Here is a 10622-nt window from a genome sequence, read left to right as displayed (position 1 = left end):
GCCGTTTTTTTATATGAACATTGATTTTGGCGTTTTTGGGCTCGTTGGAATCACGTGAACAACGTTGTTGCACATGTGGTGTTGGTTCTTCAATTCATATAGAATCAATTCAGACAATTTGACAAATGTCCAAACATCAAACACTCAATATGTACCGAATATGATGCATAGAACTTTTCTGTTTTGACCCCCCCCCCCCACACACACACACACACACATGATCCTTTCTTATGTGTCAAGTCCATGAACATGCTACTACACCTACAAAGACCACTTAAATCGCGCTACTATTCACCAGGCTCATCTAAGCCCGGGCTCCGGGTTGAATTATCGATGAACATGCTAATACACCTAGAAAGACCACAAAACAGAGTGGTCGGGAATGAACTCTTACGATTTTTCTATTGAATATTTATTATTATTTTTTCGAATCATGATTAATTAAGAAAAAGAATCAGACACTTTTTTTCTATGGGATAATTTAGAAAAAGAATCAGAGCTGCTAAATCTGTGATTTTGCTCTCATCATTTGCCGGTGTGTATTTAACATCCTAATTTCTTCTAAACTAATATCTGATTTCATATCTGGCCAAATATTTATTAATTTTGGTTCACTTGCAGAGAGTGACCCACTGAACAAGTGTTCTGGTTTATGGTTTGAAAGGGACGATCATAGCAAAACCGCCCTTGTTTTGACATCCGCTTAGCTCATTCGTGAAAAGAAAGAACCAAAAAACCCATTCGAGTGGAAGGTGCAGTGGACAGGCAATTATCATCGTCAGGCTAAGGTGCTCCTTATCCTTTTTAACATTCACTTGTCTCTTTCGAATCTTGTCACTGAATGATTCTACCTGGACCTACACAATGCATGTTTCATTAGTTTCCTTTTTGATTGAGATATGGGTGGTGAGCCTTGCACTACTGGACAAGGAAAAACACATTTCAACTATTGCTTTTTTTATTTGTTTGTTTCTTCCCTCTCAAATTAAATTATTTCTAATGTATCTGTTCTCAAATGTAGGCTAATTGCTAATAAAATGTGACATCATCTTCAACTTTGCTAGAATAGAAAATGTGAACTAGTTTCTGGCGTTTGATTTTCATAATGGTGCATCTCCCAAAAATGTTTTTGTCAATATAAGTTCTGTCAAAAATGAAGTGTGATAACTTTTGACATCGCCGTTTTAGGCCATTGTTCACTTGCTGGACAACACAGCTGTGCCTGCCCGCCTCCTCTATCTCCAGGAGCATTATGAATTTGCTATTTATAAGGTTCAAGTGGACAAGCCAGTTCAGTTGGCTACTTTTACCGAGTGTGTGCGTTCTGGTCAAGATGTTTTCAGACTTGGGAGAGATGAAAGTCTGAATCTTAGTATAACTCATGGTATGGTGGCTTATAGGATTCCATCCTGGTATGAGAGATGTCACTATATGTATTTGTCTTGTGATCCATCTAGTCCCTCACTGGTGCATTGTATCTCAATTTATGCTTTTTATTTCAATCTTGCTATTTTATTATTACAAATTGTAATATTTGTCACTACTGCAATGATATAGCTTCGTGATGATGGAGGACCCATCATTGATTTAGAAGGGAAAGTTGTGGGTCTAGTTAACAACAATATTAAGGAGACATTCATATCTTCGTTCTTATTGCACAAGTGCTTGGATTTTTGGAGAAGATTCAAGTATGTATTCACTCATTTTCTCCTCAATTCTGTGTTAGTACTCTTGTGATTCTAATGTCTTGTAAGGATGATAGCGCTATAATGTTTTTTCTTACATTTGCGTGATACTTATTTGATCTTAGTTTTATTTGGTGTAGTTGTATGCCTCGCCTCCATCTTGGAATGACGTTTACTTCAATAAAACATTTAGATTCTAGCTGCATTGAGAGAATGACTCGTAATCATAACATCGAGTCCGGTCTTATTGTTGAGCAGGTATATATATTATGGTGCTTATTTTTCTTTTATTTTTTCCACTTCTGTTAATAGTTTCATCTAAAGCCGTTTCTCACATGCATATTATGATGTAACAATGCTAATTTAAAATAGGTGTCTAAAGGATCACATGCTGAGAAAATTGGAATTCGTGAGGGTGATGTTATTGAAAGCTTTAATGGAAAGTACATTTCTACTACAATTGAGGTGTGTATATTGTGTATTTACTGTATTTTTTTAGTACATTAGGGTTTAGTTAATCTCTAATCCACCTTAGATTAATCTCCCACATCCTATAATCGGTAGCAAGTAATTTTGTATTCCTAGTTAAATAATTTAAATAATGACGTGCGAGTTGAAGCACCTTCCTGATTCATGCTTGGATAGATCAACTTTCAACATCAATGGATGTTCTCATCAACTGGATCAGGCCACACCCATTAGTCAATCTCAATGGTAACCTCACGGTGCTTGCCATCTTAGTATTGATCTTTCCGAACTGAATTCCACTACACAGTGCAAGTAGCTTGCTGACGTGGTAATGTTGAGGGATCATGGACAAGCGTTGGTTAGGAAAATACTTTAGACTGTAGTGTTCTGTTTGGACTCAAAATGCGTGCCCTAGAGATATGGGTGCCAATGGCGCACTAGATGGACTATGGTAATCAACTCTCGTTCTTAGGCAACGAGCTTGGCGTTGCGTGGGGCTATAGGGTGGCGGAAGAAGGCTACAACCCTGTCACCTTGGTGTAGCACAACCCCAAACCGAAGGTGCCAGTCAACGATGAATTGCTTTCAGAAATTCGACATGTGTAGTACTGGTGTCGTCGTGAGCGCTGCTTGAGTTAGTCAAAGTCAGTCGTCTCCAACAACAACAAGTTAAAGGTGAAACCCATAAGATCTCGCGACCAACTCATGGTTCTGGCATGTGGATAGCAAGTTTCCACGCACCCCGGTCCATGGCTAGTCTTTGGTGATACTTCAGTCCTTCTGATCCCTCTTTACGAACTTCTCCCATGTCAAGCTCAGACTACCCCGACCTCTCTTGACATTATCAACACACTTTAGCTGTACGTTGTGCACTGGAGCTTCTGGAGGCCTGCGCTGAATATGCCCAAACCATATCAGACGATGTTGGATAAGCTTCTCTTCAATTTGTGCTACCCCAACTCTTATCTTGTATATCATCATTCCGGACTCGGTCCTTGTGTGGCCACTGGCCACACATCCATTTCAACATGCGCATCTCTGCCACACCTAACTGTTTAACATGTTGTCTTTTAGTTGGCCAACACTCGGCATCATACAACATTGCAGGTCGAACCACTGTCCTATAGAACTTGCCTTCTAGCTTTTGTGGCACTCTCTTGTCATAGAGAATACCAGAAGTTTGGCGGCACTTCATCCATTTGCCCTTGATTCGATGGTTCACATCTTCATGAATATCTCCATTCTTCTGCAACATTGACCCCAAATATTAAAAGGCATCCTTATGAGGAACGGCCTGGCCATCAAGGCTAACCTCCTCCTCATGCCTAGTAGTACTAAAACCGTGACTCATGTACTCGGTTTTAGTTTTACTAAGCCTAAAACCTTTCAATTCCAAGGTTTATCTCCCTAGCTCTAACTTCCAATTAACTCCATCTGACTATCGTGGACTAGCACCATATCATCCGCAAATAGCATACATCATGGGATGTCTCCTTGTATATCCCTTGTGACCTCATCCATCACCAAAGCAAAACAGATAAGGGCTCAAAGCTGACCCCTGGTGCAGTCCTATTTTAATCGGGAAGTCATCAGTGTCGCCATCACTTGTTCGAACACTTGTCATAACATTATCGTACATGTCCTTGATGAGGGTAATGTACTTTGTTAGTACTTTGTGTTTCTTCAAGGCCCACTACATGATATTCTACGATATCTTATAAAAGGCCTTCTCCAAGTCAATGAGTACCATATGCAGGTCCTTCTTTTGCTCCTTGTATCTCTTCATAAGTTATCGTATCAAGAAAATGACTTCCATGGTCGAACTCCCACGCATGAAACCAAACTGATTTTTGGCCACGCTTGTCCTTCTTAAGCGGTGCTTAGTGACTCTTTCTCATAGCTTCACTGTATGGCTCATCAGCTTAATTTCACGGTAATTATTACAGCTCTGAACATCTTGTTCTTAAAGATTGGTACTAATATACCTGTCTCCATTCTTCTGGCATCTTGTTTGCGCAAAAATGAGGTTGTATAGCTTGGTTAGCCATACTATTGCTATGTCCCCTAGGCCTCTCCACACCTCAATGGGGACACAATCAGGGCCCATCGCCTTGCCTCCTTTCATCCTTTTCAAAGCCTCCTTGACCTCAGACTCTTGGATGCGCGGCATAAAACGCATGCTGGTGTATCAAAGGAGTCGTCCAGTTCAATGGTAGAGCTCTCAATCTCCCCATTGAACAGTTTGTCGAAGTACTCCCGCCATCTATGCTTAATCTTCTCGTCCTTCACCTTGAGCTGGTCTGCTCCGTCCTTGATGCATTTTACAAACGATGCCCCTCTTTTTTAAGTGCGTTGTTAGGGGTTACGCAATAGCCTCAAAATCGCAAATGAACTTCCAGTAGTAGCCTGCCAGTCAAAAGATTCACAGTGTCGGCCAGTCTATCGCAATCTGAACCTTGGCGGGATCCATAGCCACCCGCTTTGCTGAGATGATGTGCCTTAAGTATGCAATTGTTTTTTTTTTCAAAAATGCACTTGGACCATTTAAGCGCCATCAGATGCTGCTACATCAATTGGAATACATCATGTACATGGCGTAGGTGGTCAACTCAAGACTTTCTGTAAATCTATATATCATAAAAAAAACACAAGAACAAATCTTCGTAGGAAGGGCCGAAGGGCCGAAGGACGACATTCATTAAGGCTTGAAACATCGACGTCGCGTTTATCAAGCCGAAAGGCATGGCTACAAACGTGAAGAGCCCCTTGTGGGTGCGAGACATCGTCTTGTGGATATCATCTACATGCATTGTGGTTTGGTGATATCCAATTTAGTGAAATAGCAAGCACCCTTGAGCTTGTCGAGAAGCTCGTCCACCACTGGAACGAGGAACTTGTGCTTGATGGTGTACTTGTTTAGGCGCGGTAGTCGATGCAGAAACTCCATGAGCCACCTCAGCTTCTTGACCAAAATGGTCGGGACTAAAATTAGGAATGGATCCGCCTATCAATCCCTGATCTAGCATATCGGCGCATTGCCGCTCAATCTCCTTTTGAGGTGTCCAATAGCGATATGGATGGACCACCACGGAAGCCGTCCCTGGAAGGAGGTGAATGCGGTGATCACATCACTGCACTAGAGGTGATGTGCACGGCTCGATGAACATGCCCTCAAAACCTCGTAACAGGGTTGTTCTCCGGCCCCTCGCAAGCAAGGGAATGAACACCCAGGGTCGCCTTCGAATGCAACATGACTACATGGTCATGGTGCCAAAAGACTTCATGAGCTTGGTGTGTCCCAACAGATGGGTCATAGAGAGCCCCCAGCCACTATACATTGAGCACCTTGTTGTAACTCTACAAAGGAAGGATATAACAGTGGATGGTGAATGGTTGTGTGCCCACCTATACGTCAAGGTCACACTAGATCCCACAACTGATGACCTTGACGCCGTTGACCACAACCGCACGCATGCTTGCATGTTGGGAAAGCTCCACACCAGTGCGTATGGTGGCCTGGTCTGATAGGAAATTGTGGGTCGAGCCATAGTGGATGAGCGACGAGGATGATTCCACGAATGACAGCTGCCGGCTACATTGTTGATCTTTTGCAGATTCCGATGAGCGCGTGAAGGGAGACCTCTACATCCACGTCCTTAGTATAGTCGCCATCGTCCCTCTTAGCCACACAGATAAAAAAAATTCTTACAACAATTACCAGGTGCCAACTTATTAATTGCAGTTGAAGCTAAGTTTGGCATGACGGTCGTTCACCGCCGTAGTCGTGAGGAACTTGAAGGGCCATTTGCCTAGGTGGCCCGTGCGATTCCTGAGGTATCTACTGGTAGCAGCCTTGGCAGGAGAAGTAAGGCATGGGGTAGACGAGCGAGTGGGTCGACAGGGTGTGTGTTCAGCAGTAGCTGGTGGACCCTAGTCCTCGTCCTCTCTCCTCTGTCTTGTCACAACTTTTCAGACGAAAACGATTATTAAGTTGTCTGCTGAAACTCTTCCATGGTGGCACGACTTTCGCGCGCTTGAGGTAGCTGTACCGTAGTGAGGCCCTCTGGCCAGGTGGTATGACGCTAGCCACGTCTTGCTGCGTTACGGAGTACCCTGTGAGACAATAGGTTTGGGGAGCCGTCACAACCCTTTAGAATGGCCTATCATATATATATATATATATATATATATATATATATATATATATATATATATATATATATATATATATATATATATATATATATATATATATATAATGAGTGTGTACAATGTTACAATATTCGTACACGTACGTAGAAGCTATACAGTCTAACACCCTTTCTCAATCTTAACCACTTCCTAAAGAATCTAGAAGGGTAAAATTGCGCCTACAAGCCTCAAACTGTGGTAGAGACAATGGCTTGGTGAAGATGTCTGCAAGTTGATCCTTGGAGGAAATGAACTTGATCTGTAGTTGCTTCTAAGAGACACGTTCCTGCACAAAGTGATAGTCAACCTCGATGTGTTTCGTTCGGGTATGGAATACCGGATTGGCAGAAAGATATGTAGCACCAATGTTATCACACAAAAGAATAGGAGGCTCTGATTGGGAGATACCCAACTCCTGAAGCAAAGGCTGGACCCAGATAATCTCTGCAGTAGCATTAGCCCCAACCCTCTAGGGGTGGCCTATCACATATATATAATGAATGTGTACAATGTTACAATATACGTACACGTGCATAGATGCTATACAGTCTAACACTGCCCTGAAAAAACCCACTTTACTCGAGTCAACCAGGGAAGTGCGTCTTCCGACCATAAAGACTGGGAACTGTCAATTTGCCAAACCTAAGAGTCCCCTGTGAGTCATCGTCTTTGTCGTTGACCTTGGCAACAAGGCCAAGATTGTCCTTCCCGTGTTGCGGGAGACCACCGGTGCCATCTTGCTGCAGCTCAGCTGACGGCTAGGCTATTTGCCGGCCCTTGCTTCTGAATGCTAGCAATATCTTGCTTCATGCCCTTCGGTGCCCCATCGATAGCTTCCTTTTGAAAAGAAGCCATTGCCTCGAACATCGCCACCGACAACGCGTACCCAAGAAAGACTGCTCCATTACCAAGTTTTCACGACCCAAGCTCCGGAGAGCTTAGACGCGAGAGGCCTGTTGTGTCGTAGCATGAAGAGAGAGGTGGGCGAGAGGCTTGGTGTAGGTGAACTTCTGTTTTCTGGTTTTATTTGATTGATGCCTTTTAAGGCTTACACGACTCTCCAATATATGGACAACATCTACTTGATCCCCAAGTTGGATCAGACCCATTCCTAACAAAACTTTTAACCTTGCCTAACAAACTCCGGATCTTTCCTATCTCAACAATTCTAGTAACGAGAAGTATCAGGTTGCAGGTTGTTGTGCCCTAGCCCTGCACCATAATGATGGCCCCACCTATGGTTGGCCATGACAAGTGTATGTTCTATGATTGCCACATATGTATAATGTAGCTAAGATTTACAAAGAGTATCTATTACTTAGGGTGTAAATATATTGAATTGTACATCTAGCTGGAGTATCTGGTATATGTACTATTAATTCAAGAAAGGAGTATGAATATGCATCACGAAGTATAGGATACTCTGTTGATAATGACAAGTGTATACATAACTGTCGTTCATTTGATAGTTTATGGACTATGTTCCTTCAAAGGGAGCATATAATATTGTTCATTTGCACTAGTAGAAAACGAGGCTAACGTTGGGGTCTGGCCAGCCCATTAGAAGAACCGGGACCCATTGGGGGTATTGGACCCGGTTCATGAGCCCAGGGGGCCGGCCGGGGCCTCGTGGGCATTGGTCCTGGTTCATGTGGAACCATTTGTCCCAGTTCAAGCCACGAACCGGGACCAATGGTCCTCGCTCCTGGCCAAAAACCATTGGTCCCGGTTCGTGGCTTGAACCGGGATAGAAGGGCGGGCTTTAGTCCCGGTTCATGCAACGATCCGGGATAAATAACTTGCCTATATATACCCACCGCCGTGGCAGAGCACTGCAGTGCTCTGTTTTTTCAATCAGGCGAGGAGAGGGCATTTGGGTGCTTTAGTTCACCTCCTATGCACATGAGGTGTTCGATCAAATTCCCGAGCCACATTAGTAAAACTTTCTCCTCTCGAAGCTCAACCTCGGAGCTCCATTTTTTTTGAGATTTGTCTAGATTTAGCGGTCTGTCATGCCCCATCCCCGTTTTCACCGCCGTTGATCACCTGCGCCGATCTCGTCGCCGGCACCACCGTGGTGACCCTCTTGTTCTTATCTTCTTTCTGATACTTGTCTTTTTTGTTGAGGGGGCTTTCACCACCGTCGCCGGCACCATGAAGGTCCTGCTAGCTACGCTCTTACCAAAGAAGAGAAGGAAATCTTCTTTGAATGCATGCTTAGTATGAAGGTCCCGACTGGCTTCTCGTCGAATATAAAGGGAATAATAAATATGGCAGAGAAAAAGTTTTAGAACTTAAAGTCTCATGACTGCCACGTGATTATGACGCAACTGCTTCCGGTTGCATTGAGGGGGCTTCTACCGAAAAATGTCTGATTAGCCATTGTGAAGCTATGTGCATTCCTCAATGCAATCTCTCAGAAGGTGATCGATCCAGAAATTATACCAAGGCTAAGGAGTGATGTGGTGCAATGTCTTGTCAGTTTTGAGCTGATGTTCCCACTATCCTTCTTCAATATCATGATGCACGTCCTAGTTCATCTAGTTGACGAGATTGTCATTCTGGGCCCCGTATTTCTACACAATATTTACCGCTTTGAGAGGTTTATGGGAGTCCTAAAGAAATATGTCTGTAATCGCGCTAGGCCAGAAGGAAGCATCTTCATGGGCCATCAAACAGAGAATGTCATTGGATTTTATGTTGACATCATTCCTGGCCTTAAGAAGATAGGTCTCCCTGAATCGCGGTATTAGGGGAGAATGATTGGAAAAGGCACGCTTGGAGGGGACTCAATAATATGCAGGGACGGATATTCTTGGTCTCAAGCACACTACACAATACTAATGAACTCTACTTTGGTGACCCCGTATGTCGATGAACACAAGAACAGTCTGCGCTCCAAACACCCAGAGCGGTGCGACGACTGGATTACAAGTGAACACATCAGGACTTTCAGCAGTTGGTTGGAAACACGTCTCAGAGGTGAGAACACTGTTTGTGCTGAGTTGTACTCGTTGTCCAGGGGACCATCTTCGACTGTATTGACTTACAAAGGATATGAGATAAATGGGAATACATTTTACATGATCGCTCAAGATCAAAAGAGCACCAACCAAAACAGCGGTGTCCGCTTTGATGCAGCAACCGAGAGGGGAAAGGACACATATTATGGTTACATAGTGGACATATGGGAACTTGACTACAGAGTAGATTTTAAGGTCCCTTTGTTTAAATGCAACTGGGTCAATCTGTCAGGAGGTGGGGTATAGGTAGACCCACAGTACGGAATGACAACAATGGATCTGAACAATCTTGGGTACACTAACGAACCGTTCGTCCTAGCCAATGATGTGGCACAGGTTATCTATGTGAAGGACATGTCTACCAAACCGAGAAAAAGAAAAAATAAGGAAGCGAATACATCATATGATGAGCCAAAGCGCCACATAGTTTTTTCAGGAAAAAGGGACATCGTAGGAGTGGAGGGCAAGACAGACATGTCCGAAGATTATGAAAAGTTTCATGAAATTCCTCCCTTCAAAGTCAAGGCTGACCCAAGCATCTTGATAAATGATGAAGATTATCCATGATTACGGCGCAATAAGGAAAGGACACAAGCGAAGAAAAAGTGAAGACTTTGTCCACAACTATTATGATGATACCATGCCAACTTTCAACCTTTTCGTAATTCATTTAAAATGCCTGTTGTAACAGACAAGTTTCCGTATGAAATCCTGATACTTCGAAAGAGATTGTCCGTTTTGTACATGAAGTGCATCCAGATTTTGCCGTAACCCTCTCAACTTTCTTGCACATGCTATGTGGATAAAATGATGATACCATACCAACTTCCAACCTTTTCAGAGTTCATTTGAAATGCTTTTCAATTTGAAGGTCTTATAGCTCAAAAAAACCAATAAATGCTTTTATAAAACTCTAATAGCAAAAGGAATCAACTAAAAAGCTTTTATAAACCTCTAGTATTTTTTAAACTCAAATTATATAAAATTTATGCAACTAAAATTATCAACGTATTTTCTGTTCAAAACATGAAAAGCACAAATAATTATCATAAAGAATTTTTTGTTAGAAATTTTAGTAGCAAAAAGAATTGTCATAAAGATTTTTTTTATAGAAACTAAAATAACAAAATATGTTTTTCAATATAATGATAAAACGCAGTAATATTAAATAGCAGGAAAAAGAATCACTCCAAATATATATTTAGTTGCATAAAGATTATAATTATTCAAATTTGGAAACTAATGGAGTAACAAA

At 42.4% G+C, this 10622-nt stretch overlaps 1 protein-coding gene across 1 annotated transcript in view; it reads left to right on the top strand.

The window, feature by feature from the left end:
- Positions 1–704: 704 nt before the first annotated feature.
- The window catches only part of LOC119308983 (putative protease Do-like 14), a 10790-nt gene continuing 872 nt past the window's right edge, over positions 705–10622 (top strand). The window contains exons 1-5 of the mRNA XM_037585116.1: positions 705–788; positions 1189–1467; positions 1558–1688; positions 1826–1943; positions 2058–2161. Coding sequence (XP_037441013.1) covers positions 1387–1467; positions 1558–1688; positions 1826–1943; positions 2058–2161 — 434 coding nt within the window. The 5' untranslated portion in view covers positions 705–788; positions 1189–1386. The remainder of the gene's footprint in view (positions 789–1188; positions 1468–1557; positions 1689–1825; positions 1944–2057; positions 2162–10622) is intronic.

This window comes from Triticum dicoccoides, chromosome 5B (genome assembly GCF_002162155.2).
Source record: "Triticum dicoccoides isolate Atlit2015 ecotype Zavitan chromosome 5B, WEW_v2.0, whole genome shotgun sequence".
Classification (NCBI taxonomy): Eukaryota; Viridiplantae; Streptophyta; class Magnoliopsida; order Poales; family Poaceae; genus Triticum; species Triticum dicoccoides.
This window is presented reverse-complemented; position numbering and strand designations above follow the sequence as displayed.